General features: G+C 38.3%; 1 protein-coding gene across 2 annotated transcripts in view; it reads right to left on the bottom strand.

The window, feature by feature from the left end:
• Nucleotides 1-9309, bottom strand: part of jph2 (junctophilin 2) — a 62522-nt gene extending 53213 nt beyond the window's left edge. For both annotated transcript variants that reach the window (XR_007934227.1, XM_028794767.2), the window contains exon 1: nt 8508-9309. Coding sequence is in view for 1 of the 2 variants with exons in the window: in XM_028794767.2 (XP_028650600.1) it covers nt 8508-8901 (394 nt within the window). In the remaining variant the exon portion in view is untranslated. The remainder of the gene's footprint in view (nt 1-8507) is intronic.
• Nucleotides 9310-17064: the final 7755 nt, after the last annotated feature.

Here is a 17064-nt window from a genome sequence, read left to right as displayed (position 1 = left end):
TGTAGTGCTGGAAATAGTGTCTTATGAAGGTGAAATACTCCTTTAATCCCAATGAAAATGACACACTGGTGTGAAGGTGAATCAGAATTTCTGTGACTCCTTATGTTTAGGCTTGGTAGGACCAAGCAACTTATTTTCTTAAGTTTTGTAAAAAGACGATTTTGCAATGTCCGATGACCATATTTATTGAGATAAGAAAAGCTGATACAATAAAATACTATTTGGCTCCTACATGACAAATTCATTGCTTTTCATATAACTTTTTCAAAATATCTTCAGTTGGAGATTTACGATCCCCAAAGTCATACTTTCTATAACACTCCTTGGTAACTTATTCCATGTGTGTATGGTTATGGTGTGAAAAAAGAATTGTTAGTTTGAAATTTACTCTTAATCCACCATCCTATCTGTAACCCAGTGTTCTTGCTTATTTTCTCATTTTAACATAACAGTTGGCATCAACCCTCCTGACTTCTTTTACATTTTCAATTTTACTTAAGTCCCCTCTTAACCCTTGTTTGCTAATCTCTTCATAGCTCCTACCTCATCTTCTTAGACTCTTCTCTTGATTTCTCTAGCACTGCTATTTTCGTTCTGTACTCTAAACACCAAAACGGCCTAACTAAGAAGTTATTTATACAGCTTGACATAACATCCCTTGACTTATATTCAAACAAGGATGCTACATAACCCATCATTTTCTGAGCCTTCTTAATTCATTCTGAACACTTGTGTATACAAATTTGAAATCTGTAAAGTGGTATCAGTTAAAGTAACTGGGCTAATGGGATGGTACTCATACTCTTTTAAGTTGTGTTCCTCAAAACAGTTTCCCTTGAGCTAGTAGACTCTTTCTCTCTTTCCATGAATCTTAAACTATGCTTGGAAAGGATCTTAAAACTTTCAAATGAAGTATTAAATATGACTGACATACTGGATATTGCAACTGCCTTATAACTCCAAAGGCTTGGGTTGGATATGTTGCTGCTCACCTGCCTATCTGTTCTCTCCTTGTGTTTCTTCTGGTTAATCCAGGCTACTCCCACATTCCAAAGATGATACATAAACTGGGAACTTTAAAATGACCTGGTACGACTGAGAATGGGTAAACAATCCGTAATAGAACTTACTCACATACATACCCACAGTGGGGTAATTCCTAGTTGCGAAAGAAATCTAATACATATGTTTTTTTCATATATAGAGACAAAATGTATTAATTTCCACTTCCTGACTGGTACATGAAAAGCAGCAATTTAACCTGGACGCCAACATCAGCCAGTGTGAATATGTATATGAGTGTCCTCTGCAATAGAACTGCATCCTACTTAGGGACCACGCCCGTGTTGTGCCAATTCCTACCTGGGTCATCTCTAGCTCCCCATGAACCTGTAATCAAAATGTTTCTGAAAATGTAGAGTTGACTGAATAACTGGTGTTTTTTCTTCATGCCATCTCAAAGATGTGCAGATTAACCTTGTTTGAGTGACAACAAAGACTTCAAAAAGGCCAGACATTAATCTAATCCAAACCACATTGTCTAGGCCTCTCTTTTTAAATGATGAAGCAATTGATTATCTAATGCAATCTGATCAGAAGCCAAACTGATATAACATAATACATTTAAAAGCTGAAGTCATAAATTTGAGCTGCCATGCCTAACAGCTGACCACCTGGTTTAAAATGACCTGGTATGACTGAGAATGGGTAAGCAATCCGTAACAGAGCTTACTCACATACATACCCACAATGGGCTAATTCCTAGTTGAGAAAGAAATTTAATACATATGTTTTTTTCATATACAGAGCAAGAAAAAAACAAAAAATGTGTTGGGAATGGACTAACTCCACATGGACAGCAATTTAATGTGGAATTCAGACCCAGAACTCGGAATTCATGAGGCAGCAGTACTAGCCACTGCACCACCCCCTGAGGTGTGATAATGTCCAATTTTAAGTAACATTTACAAAAGAAACTAATTGCATGTGTGACATTAAAATGTTGAAATAACCAGCTCAATGCAATTTGGCACCCTCATCTAAAATAATAAAGGTAGAGTTCCCACTGTAAAACATCTTTTTTTGTCATTGTTAGATTCCAAAATGTCAATAAATGGAACAGAAAAATAGAAAGACGCTGCAGTTTAGAGCTAGTTATTTGTATTATATTTAAAACCAATGCTATTAAGCAGAATTGGACAAGTTAGTATATATTTATTTTTATATCAATATTACTTTATGCCTCTGAAAGAATTAAAGGTTAATAATTGTTATTTTGGAGTAATGGAAAATGGCATAGAGGGAATACATTTTTCTAAAACTCTTAAATAGCAGAGCTGTAAGTTGTGGAGGAAAAGCAAGTGCTTCATTTACAGCCTGATAAGCCAAGACGCTTGACCTCCATTACTGATTACTAATCTATGATGTTGCTCATCATATTTTCCCTCTGTAGCAATTCAATTACACCGTCTTTGTATAGCACCTTTCATAGCTTCCACCATACCAAGCCATTTTACAGCATCTATCTATCTATCTATCTATCTATCTATCTATCTATCTATCTATCTATCTATCTATCTATCTATCTATCTATCTATCTATCTATCTATCTATCTATCTATCTATCTATCTATCTATCTATCTATCTATCTATCTATCTATCTATCTATCTATCTATCTATCTATCTATCTATCTATCTAAAAATAATAATAACAACCTGCGGAGTGTCCTAGCATCACAAATGAGAACATACCCTGAATGCCCCATAATGTTTGTGTGTCTTATACTGCAGTGGTGACTGAAACTGGATGTTTTTTTAATTTTTTAATTTTGTTTCATTCACACCTAGACCTAAATAAATTTTCAGATTATTACTCACAAAATATGCTATTTACCAACTACCATCATCCAAAGTTAATCTCAAATGAAACCCTCTTAAACAAACTTCATTTTATAAGACACGTGTTATATGAATACCATCAGAAAATCATTTATTGGTACAGTATCAAGCAAGTGTAAGACACTGATAAAATGTAGGCATTGGCAGGTTAAGCGGCTAGCAACCCACTAGTTCACAATTCATGGCCTTTATTACTGGGAAACTCTCATTAAGAATAAAGTGTTGTGAACCAGAGGCCTTGTCACATTACTTGACTTTACCAACGATCATCAATATATTAGTAGATTGGGGGCAATTGTGGTATGGTCCTGTGATGACCAGTTGTGAAGTTTCACATACCCAGAGGCTCAGTTCAACCAGTCTGTGACCCACCTGACAAAGTCTAACTGGTCTGATTTTGTCTTAAGTTCTGTGCGTGTGAGAGCTGACAAGTAATGAATGCTTACCCGGAGGTACAATGTACATACTGTAATGTAGCAACAAATAATAAGAAACAACAGTATTTTGGACTTCACAAACAAAAGAGAGAATTGTGTATCCGATGACATGTATCTTACATATTATGGAAGAATGGGCAAAAGAGAAGGGCGGGGATTGCAGCAGACCTTGCTGTACCTATAAAACCTTCACATACATTAGAATTCTGCCAGGCAGCACATTACTGGCTGTTAGAATAAGAGTTGAGATTGTGATACTTTGGAAACGTGAAACTGCTGGAAAGGTGTCATACAATCATCTAATTTGACATACCCTGACATTTCTTGTAGTGTAATACGTCATACTCACGTGACGAGATTAGCAAGTGTAATTGTCAAGAATGACACCTCCTCCAACCAGAAGTCATGTAATGTGACATTGACTTAAACAGGCTAGCAGCATGATAAGTGCAATATTATCAGCACCCAGATAACCAGCCTTTAATTGACTAAGTCAAGGCATACAGATCTCAATGAATTTAACAGGTGCCCAGTTAATTTCACATGAACACAGTTTAAGGCAAATTATGTTGTAAAATATGAGAAACTCCAAATGTCAAAAGTGATTAGCTTAGAAGAAATTCGATGGAGAGATAAGAGGTAATTTGGCTACTGAAAGTGTCACAACAAAAGAATTTATGTTACTGAGAAATGAGAGAGCATAAGGATAAGGAGGCTCTGATTCACTGGAGTAATTTTCACAGAAAAGAATGAACAGAGAAAGTGACAGACTGATATCCAGAGACAAAAAGACAGGGGGCAGCGCCAGAACATGTGTAGGAAGGAAGCAGACAAAAGGAAAGAACAAAGGTGACAAAATGGGTCAGAAGTAGAGACCCATTAAAAACTGTTTTCAAGAAGAGTGATAAAGTCTATAAAGGATTTTAAGTTGTGTGAATTGATATGTGGAATAAAATCTAACCAGCATGAATATACTGTGCAAGGAAAGATGGGAAGTCATTGCAGAGAGATCACTGGACATGAGACAAATTAGGTAGGTTTATAGGATGATTTAAGATGACAGTGGAAAAAGTGGAAACAGTCTTCTTCTTGGGTGAAAATTAATGAAATAGTGAATAAGGAGAGTGCAAAGAAAGAGCATCTGGTAAAGAGATGTCACATGTCCTGAACACTGACCAGACTTGCAAGAAGACCAATAAAATATGAGCTAGGAGGATTAAAATGAGTCTGTAAATACCGGAACATTGTAAGACCCAAGTTGTCAAACAAGTTGTCAAGTAGGCCAACCTTGAAGTGCTGCCAAGGAGGAAAAATGCATGTCCTACCACCAATTCAAAGATTGGAGTGCAATTATGCCATCTCATGGAGGAAGCAGTAAGTTTCTCAATATGGTCCCTTAAATCAATCGTGTAGGATAAGAGAGGCCCTATAAACAGCCTGGATAATTTTAATGAGAATAATAACAAACCTTTCAAATATAGCAGGGAGATCAAAATGAATTTCATGAGAAGACATAATGGAAGATGGCAGATGGGATGAACAACCAATGCGATGTTCACATGCTATCAGTAAATATGAGTTTCCAGGTGGGAAATTAAACATCAACAGAGTCAAGCAATTCAGAGAAAACAAAACTACCTAAATAATATTATTTCTGTTACATTATTCTTTCATTTCATTTTAAATATTGCCAGAGAGTAAATGACAGATTTTGGTTTGCAGTGCATGTTTGATTATATATTTATTTTACTTTAAGGCTTTTGAAAATATTTTCATATTTTTCAGATGCTCAGGAAGTCCATGCTTGCTATGAAACTGTTAGAAATGTTAAATTCAGTGGACCAATTACTGGATACACATGACAAGAAGAAGCTCTTCTACGTGCTAAAGTTGTAATGTAAGCCAAAAAATAACATGTTTGTATGTAAAATAGCATATAATTCAATGTTATTAAATAGGTATATCAATGCAGATGAATATATTTACTTTAAAATAATATGTAGCAAGCTGTATAATAATGCTCACATTAGCCAATTGTATAAAATATACACTTAACATTTTACTAAACAGTCCAGCCAGAAATTCACATGATTGCACTGAAGTAGGAAGCTGAAATGTCCCAAGATTGAACTCTGTAAACTACAAGAGCATGTGAATGCAACATTATCAGCCATTTAAATGAGTGATACTCAGTACTGTATTCCATCCAGTGGAGCCACTAGTGGGCTGCAGTATCCAAAGACCGAAGTCAGCAAGGGGACAGCTTAATGCAATGGTCGAGTCTCTGCTCTCCATAAACAGTGGGAATTACCATGCTGCAATAAATAGCTAGGTGTCCACACACTGCATTAAATAAAGTGATAAACTATGAGAAGGATCCTAATCTGGCTTTGTTTACTGCACAGTGTGACGCCACTGATATCAAGAACACCAAAAATCTAGAAGCACCAAACTGAAATTGCTTCCACCACTGTTCTACTCACCAGAGATGAAGAATGCCATATGTTCTGAGGTCAGTCCTTGGCAGCAACAGACTGAGACATTTGGTGGACATTTGCATGTGAGACTATAACCCCAAAGTAGTGAATTACTTTAACTATTTGTACATGTGCTATTACAACTGAAATCAGTCTGTGGTTACAAAGTAAACAATGTTGCATTATATGACTAGTTACCTAAAAGATAAGCAGACCAAATTGCAGCTTGAGAAAAAAAATCCTCATTGAGATCCTGAGTTCAAAAAGAAGTGTATGGAATGAGAAGAAGGTCTGTTGGGTTGTGATGAATGGTGGTGGACATCATCATAGAATTTTTTTTCTTCATCCACTGATGCCATCTATGCCATGAATTAAATGGCTCTGCATAATCATCCTGCCATTCCAGAAGTGATTTTGCTTCCATCCACTTCCAGCCTCATGGTGGTTCCTATTCATGTCTTAAATAGCCCCTTCTTTTTAGCTGGCTGTTTTTGTAAAAATGCAGCCAGATGATTGAATTAACAACACCTTCAGTCCATGATCTTTGTACATGACAGGAATTAAAGTGTAGCTTCTACATGCATGACTACAACATGCAATGGGCTTGTCATCACTTGCTTTACTGATGTAAATATTTAAATTTCTATCACTAAATGTAAATGTAAATACTGCTTCAGTATGGAAGGCTACTATGAAATGACACATATAGAGTATACCAAGAATACAAGGCAAATATCTGCTTTAAGAATGAAAGAAGCAAATGTACTTCATTACAACCACTATTTCTTTTTATCCTTGTCCTTCGCTATGATAATATGCCAAGTACTACATCTATGTTGAAGTGATCTCAGCATTTTTTGGAATGATCCTTTTTACAGGTTTGTCCTGTATTGAGAGATGCCAATTAATTAAAGCTGAGAAGTGGGATGGATTTGAGAATTGTCCTTTTGCATATGTCTCCTTGTTGTTACTTTGGCTGTGACAGGCCCAGTGATGTCTGCACTAGAATATAACTTCACAGATGGCACCAGAGGAAGACTTTACTATCAAGCCAAGAACCAAAGAAGCGGTAAAATTGCACTTGTGGCTGCGTTCCTTGTACAGTTGCTGCAATCTGCTATGTCTGAATTTACTAAAAGGTTAAATAAGAAATGATGGCTGCTTTGAAATGATTTCAATTTGAAGCCTCTTTTAAAAGGCAAACTAATTCAATTTAAAGCCTTATGCAAAGGACATTAAATGATCTAGCTTATATTGTTTTTTCACGGCATACTCCATCACAACATGATTGAAATGATATGCCAAGTATTGCAAGCTAAGCTCATGCAGCCACTGGAGAGTTGGTCTCCTCTTGCTCATTAAATACCTCAAATTTTTGCTCTAATAAAATGTACAGATAAAAACATTTAAGCCTGTGTGCTATCTCTATTTACCTTTCAATCTCAATTCAGCCCTGGATTCAGGCTTCCTGTACTTACTTTGATGGTTCCAACAAAAACTACAATTTACAAAGTGTACAGTTCATCAGCTCTAAATTTGCAAAACATTAAGCACATTATCCTTTAAATTTTTCATCATGGAAAATTTTTTTTATGTGTTTTTGCATTATACTGTATATATATATATATATATATATATATATATATATATATATATATATATATATATATATATATATATATATAATTTATATAATACATAGTTCTATGCTTATAAAATAAAAAGACTGTTAGAAATACAATGTTGCAACGGATCTTAAGCTTTCAAGTAACACTTTGTGTAACACTTTTTAATTGTTTGAGCATGGTGTCATGTTTTTCTTGGGATGCATATACAAAATGTAATATTCTTAAACCCACCCATCATTATTAAACAACTGCCCAATGCAGAAAGCCTTTTAACACACAATCACATCCACACATTCAGTCACTCTCAGTCAGGGCCAATTTAGAATTGCCATTTAACCCAAATTGCATGACTTTGGAATGTGGATGGGGTGGTCAGAGTCTGAGTGATATGGTGAATAACCCACACAGGCATGCAGTGCACATGCAAACTTGTCACAAAAAGTGACTGGGATAATTAATAAACATTACATGTATACATATGTTTTGCATAGCCATTTGTATATATCCTTTTAAAATATACTGCAAATTAAATGCTAATATACTGTATGCAATCAAAATGCAGTAAAATGCATTGAATGCAGTAATTTATTTTCAAGACGTTACATTCATTTAATATTAAAACAAGATTAAACCCTGCACATGTGCTATTGTGCCACGTAAATCTGAACTCTATGCCACAGGGTACTCAGAGACCACTAATGTACAGCAAGTGCGCATACACAAAACGAGCTTTCTCTTAAATCTGGAAAAATAATCTTAAGAAAAGCAAAGAGGATCTTTTCGTGTATTAGGTGATAACAATGCGATATCTTAGTACTAGAAGGCCATCTGGTCAGCTGTGTAATACGTAGTCCAAGAGTGACGTCACAACTACTTGCCTTTCTATACCACACGTCAATATTGCTACATGGTAGAGTACTTTGATCGCTGTCATACCAGGGCGATAACCACGCACTGAGACAATCGTTGAATCGGGCATGACGTGGAATCCAATGACTTCAAAGCAAGCAAGCAGGTCACTTACACTTAAGCTAAGTAAGCCTATCTTATAATGTTCACACATACCTCCATCTGCGTAAGTCTCTGTGCCGTAGCCGTCCTGCAGCCCGTTACTCCAGGTGCCTTCGTACTTGGCCCCGCTGCCCTGACTCAGCCGGGTCCCATACCTTCCTTTAAACCCATGCGTCCACTCGCCTTTATAGACCCAACGCCCTTTGGTTTCGACGCCAAGCCCGTGGCGTTTGCCTTGAGACCAGTACCCTTCGTAGGTGTTTCCACTTGGCCAGGTATACACCCCGACCACCTCGAAGCCGTAATTCCAGGAACCTGAGTATTCCCCTTGACCTTTGGGGCCAGTACAGATGCCATGTCCATGTGCCTTGCCACCCTCCCAGCCTCCGCAGTAGGCACCGCCGTCATCAAACTCGAAGCGCCCCCCGCTCATGGCGCCTTGGGACATGGGCTGTCCAGGGTACGAAGAGGGTCCTTTCTAAAGGGTAGGAGGAGGTGGAGTGGTAAGTCTGGGGGGCGGTGGGTTTGGCATGTGCAGTAGCCCTAATTCGTGACGGCTAGATCCGTTTAGACCTAGTGGAACACTCTGCCAAACAGGAGTTTGAAATTGCAGCTACACATTGTCACGCACTCCTTGCCGCTTTCTTCTTATATTCATTGCTGTGGCTGGAAACAGTTTCAGAAAGTTTCGCCTAACTCCAGAGAGGCAACAGTTGTAGGAGCTCCAACTCGCCCAGCTCCTTCTGCGGTGGTCTGCATGGCACGCGGCTGAGGGCTCCTTCCAGGCTTTCAAATGTTTTAAGTTTTCCTTCCTTCCTTCCTTCCTCCTCTCCCTCCGTCTCTTTCCCAGACAAGGATGTTGGGAATATTATATGCGACCTAACAAGGCTATCAGATCCCATTCCGCTCCAAAAATAAAGCCCAATCCCAGCCTCTCATCACTGCCATGGGGGCCGGCGGACTGGGCACAGAGCCACGAGAAGCGAGGCTCATCTGTTTGTCAAAATGAGCGTCAGGTTGGCTGGCCCGGGTAGGACAGCTTGCGTTATGACCCGCCACGCTCTTTGGGAACATTAGAAAGGAAGATCCTCGCAGATGGACCTCAGAACAAACAAACAAACAAAGTACAAGTTCCGCAGTTTGATTTATTTGTATTTATTTTATCAACTATCTACTAGGCCACTTGCGGTCGTTATACTCAAATGAATCTGCATAAGTTCAGATGGAAGAGTTTTTTTTTTTTTTTTTATCTTTTTCTTTGTCCATAGTTTCAGAAACAGAAGTGGCAAACTGCTAAATAATCGCTCATCTTCGAGCATAAACTTCTGGTTTAGCATTACCATATCATACATTGTGGATTGTCATTGCTATATATATATATGTGTGTGTGTGTGTGCGTGTTTGCGTGTGTGTGCGTGTGTGTGTGCGCTGTGTTTTATTTCCTTAAAAGCATTCCACAGTAAATAAGATTGCACCAACTGCTGCCTGCCTTTGGCAGCATAGTGCAAAAGCATAGTTAGTTTAAACAAATTTAACATCCTTTAATTAATATAAAGCAAGAATTCACAGTCACTTAACCTACATATCACTCATAAGTAAAACAAAACAGAACCTTTCACTCAAAACGGCCCCAGGTGTTTATTTCATATGCACATATCCATCCATCCATTTTCCAACCCGCTGAATCCGAACACAGGGTCACGGGGGTCTGCTGGAGCCAATCCCAGCCAATACAGGGCAGAAGGCAGGAACCAATCCCGGGCAGGGTGCCAACCCACCGCAGTATGCACATATTAATTCTTTTAATCTTATAATTAGTTTTAACATCCATGGGACAAGGGTTGCACGGTGGCGCAGTGGGTAGCGCTGCTGCCTTGCAGTTAGGAGACCTGGGTTCGCTTCCCAGATCCTCCCTGCGTGGAGTTTGCATGTTCTCCCTGTGTCTGTGTGGGTTTCCTCCCACAGTCCAAAGACATGCAGGTTAGGTGCATTGGTGATCCCAAATTGTCTCTAGTGTGTGTACGCCCTGCGGTGGGCTGGCGCCCTGACTGGGGTTTGTTTCCTGCCTTGCACTCTGTGTTGGCTGGGATTGGCTCCAGCAGACCCCTACAACCCTGTAGTTAGGATATAGCGGGTTGGATAATGGGTGGATGGATCCATGGGACATATAGTATCTGGAAATTAATGTATTTATATTTATGATGTTTATTAGTTATTTTCAAAACAATCATGATTAGAAATATTTGAAGTGCAATTTACCATATGCACCGATTTTAAATCGAGGGTGTCACTGTGGCACATCGATTAGAGCTGCTGCTCCACAAGTCCATTTCTTTTCTATTTGATGTTTGCAAATACTCTCCATGTTGGAGTTGACTTTCTCTGAATACTCGGATTTTCTGTGATGTGCATTTGGTCAAACTGCTACTCTAAATTGATTAGCCATGAGTTAGTATGCCCTGCAGCAGACTTGCATCCTGCTCAGATCTGCATCTAGTGCTGCTGAAAATAAGCGATCCTGAAATGGACAAAAAATAATTGAGAAAATGTTTGTATGGATGATATAAATTAAAGCTGATCATAAATAGAGCTTCACATGTCTGTGGATATGGGTTTGTTGCTTTTTATGTGATGTTTGATTATTCTCTCTGTCTTGAAGCTGACTTTCTCCAGCCTCACTGAGTTTGTTTCATATACGAAAGACATGCACTTTAGAATAATCTACAGCTCTAAATGAACCCACTAGGAGTTAGTATGCCCTGCAAAGGAATTGTATCCAGTTCAGGTTTGGCTGTTTCAATGCTGCTAGAATAAGTATGTCAGAAATGGACAAAACAGAATAAGAAAATGGAAAGAAAGATGAATACATAATATTAATTAGGGTGTTAACAAAGTGCTGCTTCCTTACATTCTTGACTTGGAATTTGCCCTTGCTGTCTTTGCCCAAGTGGACGTTCTATGGGTACTCTGGATTCTTCCACATCCCAGTATGTGTCAAGTTAATATGTGACTGTAAACTAGCTTTGTATTTTCCAGTGTATCCATATAATGAATATAAATCAGTGTCTTGTCTGGGGTTGATTCCTGCCTTACACTAAGACATGGTTTAGTTTTCTGTGACCTCATACTAGAAAAAAGGGGTTTTGAAAATAGAAGGATTGATGATACTAATTTAGATTTACTTTTTATTTTTTAATTCGTATATGATGATACTAATTTAGGTTTACGTTTTATTTTTTTTTTAGTTTGTATATTCTTGTAGTATAATAAAGTATATGTGCCTTCATTAAGGAAATGCTGTGCCTGCACTCTTAAAAATAAAGATGCCACAGTGGTTCTCCAGAGTAACGCCACAGGGAAATCATTTTTGGTTCCCAAAAGACCCATCCACATGAAGGTTACAGAAAGAACCTTTATTTACTTAGATCCAGGCATCAAAAACAATCATGAATAGATGATAACAGATTTGTGAAATATCAAGGGGTCTGTGGTGTAGCGAGTCCACAGCTCATGTCAAAAAGACCACTTTTTAAATAAATAATTGCCACACTCGTGGCTTAGCGAGGGGGCATGGTATGTGTGGCCAGAGCAGTTCCCGGGTGATGCGGATGGTCCTCACTTAAGTGCACAGGTGAGGAGTTGTCCACATCCGTAATTGGTGCTGGGAGCTGCTAACTGTCACATCTGATCCATCCATCCATCCATCCATTTTCCAACCCGCTAAATCCGAACACAGGGTCACGGGGGTCCGCTGGAGCCAATCCCAGCCAACACAGGGCACAAGGCAGGAACCAATCCTGGGCAGGGTGCCAACCCACTGCAGGACACACACAAACACACCAAGCACACACTAGGGCCAATTTAGAATCGCCAATTCACCTAACCTGCATGTCTTTGGACTGTGGGAGGAAACCGGAGCGCCCGGAGGAAACCCACACAGACACGGGGAGAACATGCAAACTCCACGCAGGGAGGACCTGGGAAGCAAACCCAGGACCCCAGATCTCCCAACTGCGAGGCAGCACTGCTACCCACTGTGCCACCGTGCTGCCCACATCTGATCCACATCCCCATAATAAAAAGAAGCGTGAGGCAGCTAGGAGGGGAGAAAAGGAAAAGACGAATGGAGGTTGCATGAGAAGAAGGCTGGAAGCAGGTAGTGGAAAGCCAGTGTAGGAGAGCGAAAGCAAGCGCAGGCTTGCGCTTATTGTGGGCAGCTGAGCAGTGAGCTTAGGTGTTTGGCCGGCACCCCGGGAGCAGTCGATTGTGGTTGCTCCCGCTGAGCATGTAGTGAGGAGCGGGAGTGACCAGACGGAGGATGGCTCACCGCACAAGGCCAAGAAGGCTGCAGAAGTCAAGACTTGGGACATGAAAGCCTCAGTGTGAGCGCCCTGGCTGCTGGGGAGCCCAAGTCACGGTTTGGTGAAGCCTACCGGTGCCAGGGATCGGCCAGGCAAACAGACCAGTAGGAGAAGGCAGAAAGTATATCAGCTACAGGTAGGATGGCTCTCCTGGTGCATAACCTGGATGGGAGAAGCAGAGGAGTCACCAATAAAAGAAAGGCACTGGGATTTGTTTAAAAGGATAGCTTCCAGCCATTGTTTTAACCTCATTTTTTAAAGGGATTTTTTTTTATTGTATTTTAACCTCCACCTATCACTCATTTTTATGGATTATTTATTGAGTTGTTTGTGAAGCACTGCACTTTATTTTGGACATTTTGATTTTGTTGATTTTAAATAAAAGCACTTGGCACTTTTTGTACCATCCCCTTGCTTCATTGTTGTGCCTCACTGCCTAGCTCATTGGTGACATTACCGACAGTGTCAGGTTCAAGAGCTCCCAGAAGTCAGATGGGAGCATGGAGCAAACCTGCATCATCACAGGGTCATGATTTTAAAGACTTTGGCTTCATACAATAATAAAGGCTAAGTTTGGGTTTTCCTAATCTGGTAACCTACCATACATTAAACATTTCATTTTTTTCTACATATTAGGAAGTTTTCAAAGCACAATGAACCAACTTCATATGCAGACACCTCTTCCCAGAATGAAATGATTGCTTGTCAAGCGATGGCTCTATGTGGAACCATCATTTTAAAGAGTGTAGACACTTGTGTATGTTCTACCTTTGTTTATGAGGTTTCTTTCATAGAGTCAAGCATCATTCTACAAATCAAAGACATGTACCCAGGTCAACTAGTAACTATAATCCTGTTTTGGGTGCATGTATGGGGTTTTTGGGCCATACTATATGTTGTAGCTTCCTGAAACACTGTATTAGAAAAGCTGGGCTGTGAGTACTATTACTTTTGATTATCATTTTCAAACATGTTCTAATAAGAACTTCACGTTTGTTATTTCACAGCTTGATTGGCTCAAAATATGCTGGAAACATACTGACACACTTGGTTCAGGACCCACAGGTCTACTAGTCACTGACTGCGCAGAGCTTGTACTGCACATTCTCTCATGTCTGTGTGGCCATCTCTCTAAGCTTTCTCTCTCACAACCCTAACATACGTTTAACAGACATCCTTAAACTGGAATGCAGTACAGGGTGTGTGTGCGATGATGGAAAGGCTCTCTGTCCATCATTTACCTCAGACTGTCCTAAGAATGAATTATGAAGATAATTTAATAAACATGTTATAAAATACTGTTTTTATGAATATTTTGCACTGTATGTACATTATTGAAAAACTTTTCAAAACAAAAAGGGAGCTTAGTTTTTAAATTGTAACTGGTTTTCGATAGGCTTACACAGTTCACCACTTTTGTGCTAAGTTACTATATTTGAAAGTTAACTCCTATTTTGGATCAGATGCATTTTTTAATTAAAAGTTTAGAAAAGAGAACCAAATAATTAATAATTTTTCCAACATCTGCCAATGCAGTGGGTGAGAACTGATCTAGATGATTCAGATAAAGCTGAAAGAACACGACAGATTTGCTAATAAAACACAAAATCGGAAAACAGCACCAACAATAACTGTATTATTTAAATTGTACTGAAGTAAAACTCACTAACATCATGACATGGCCATGAACTCTTTTAATCAATCGATCAACCAATCAATTAAAAAATAAATCAACCTTTTTTTTTTTACATAAAACAAACTTTTTAACTATATAATTATTGTTTTCTGAAGCTGTATTATATTTTTGATTTTAAAAAGATAGCAAAATATCTAATGTTTACAAATAATTATTTAAACAAGGAAACGCTAGAATTTCCTCCAAGCACTAAAGCAGAATACACAAAGGAAATGATAGAAATCCTCTTCAGATATCGTAAACTCCACATTTTAGATGAATATGTTGCTTTCAGCACAAAAATAGATTCAATAAATTAACCTGTTGTATTATTTATAAAATATCCATCATCAGTTGCCAGTTTCATATATAAACAAACTAACAATACTGATAACAGAAATATTTATTTAGTTCAAAGTATTAATAAAAAAATTACTGACTTGTTAGTCATGTATGGTTTAAATTTCTTTATTCATCCATCATTCAATCTTCAGTTCTATTTATTTCAAATTGTGGGTGCCAGTACAAGTCAGAATTCATTTACTCATATATATATATAAACAATTTCCTTGTTAAAAAAATCAAAGCATCCGGTTGCATTTTTACCAAATCTGCTCGGTAAATAAGTAAACAAACAAAGTATTCATTTGCATTTTGCCAAATCTAGTAAAGTGTAATACACACAGTGTGCTTAAATTTTTAAGGGCTAAGCTAGTCAATAGAAAAAAAAACTACCCTTCAAATCTTACAATGTTTCCAATCGGTGTTAATGAGTGTATTGAATAAAACGAACAGCAAATGTGATCAAGGTTGCCCTCTACCGCTTTGTGATATATTCAGTACAACATACGCAACAATTCTTCAATGAACAGTCACAAATAAGCTAACAAAGTATATATAAACATATAATTTAATATTGATTATAGGATGTTTCTTCAAAACGTTTCCACAATGTATTTAAAATTATTTAGAGGAATTTCAAATGCAGTACCTTTCAGTATAGTCTTCCCAGCGGTCTATGTGGGGAAGAATGCCTCTAGAAAATACATACAAACATACACTGCATATCTTTTGGTCGGGTGAGTAGTCAGGAATGCACACTTCTTTCACGTCAGAGTAACGTTCAAATTAAGGACCTCTCCTAGCTGCATTTTCCTCTATTGTTACTCTGTTTTTAGTAAGAACCACGGACTGTGCTCCCTCCATCCTGCCATTGGTGACTGATACTAATAGGAGTTACGAGAGCTCTGTATCTGTTACACTTCTTCAGATCTTTTGAACACCAGTGAACGCTCAGCCATGTTCACAAGTCGGTAGCATGTTGCTCTCTGGCGCGATCTACTTTATAAGATTAGACTGGAAATAAACAAGTCAGGAAACATTTGAAATGAGTATTTTGCATTGATCGATCTGAACATACGGCCCACGTGATGAAACGCAGTAAAAAAAAAATCAGAATTCGTTTTTTATCCTAGATTCCTACATGGCAATTTATTACAATGTCTCGTTGGAATGTTGTGCTTTATTCAAACCAAATACTGCTTCATATCTATATTGTAAAATTGGCACGCACTGTAGTCGGTAAAAAATATATTATTACACATTTATTTGAGTAATGAATTCTTTTAAGGATTTTAAACTGGTGCTCGCCAAATTGCAATTGGAATAAGAATATGTTTTACTATTTTTGGCAAAAGATGTTTCATTAACCTATACAAAATAAAATCCTCTAATGAAAAAAGACAACATTTTCCTAAAAACCTTCATTATTTTTCCATTCACTTTCAAACCCGATTATTTCCAATTCAAACTGTGTACAAAAACTAACCCTGGATGGGGAGCCAGTCAGTCACAAGATAAATGGATCAACTGTTACACACTTACTCACACCAAGTCAATATAGATTATTGCATTACTGTACATGCATATGTTGAAAGAACACTAAAGTGCCCACGCAAATATGGGGAGTTTGCGCAAATTCCATAAGCACACACAGTGACCGCGCCAGGATTTAACTCAGTATTTTGGGAGTGTGAGGCAGCAGCATTAATCAAAATACCATCATGCAGCCCTGTAAATGTTCAATATTGCATTATTACATTTATGATTGTGTAATTATAATACTATATTCGTTAGTGACCGAGTTGTGGTCTTCATCGAAACAATGATGCAGTTGTAGCAATATGCAAAAAATAAACGTACACTTGTGATTTGTTAAACGTCATTTTGATAAAAGGGGTGTAGATGTTAAAATGTGGTTTGCTTCAGAAATTAAACTGTCCAATCTTAAAAGCTGGCACTACTGGTAGAGCAGAGATGTATTTTTAGTCACGACCATAAAAGTTGCCCGAACTAAAACTTAGTAACTTCTCACTGCCGTATTTGGCAGCCTCACGCTATTGCTGCACGAAGCGTGGGCGGTGTTGCGTTGGGTTAACGGAAGCTTCTTCTCTGCCCCTTTTCTCCTCCCCTTAACATTTACACTGCGGGGTTTTAGTTCACCTCAAGCGTCATTCGGTTGTGGCTCAAAAAGGCGCATGCGTCTAACTTTGGCTCTGCCTTGTTTACGACTTGC

The sequence above is a fragment of the Erpetoichthys calabaricus genome, chromosome 2 (genome assembly GCF_900747795.2).
Source record: "Erpetoichthys calabaricus chromosome 2, fErpCal1.3, whole genome shotgun sequence".
NCBI lineage: Eukaryota > Metazoa > Chordata > Cladistia > Polypteriformes > Polypteridae > Erpetoichthys > Erpetoichthys calabaricus.
Note: the sequence above shows the minus strand (reverse complement) of the source record. Positions and strands in the feature narration are given on the sequence as shown.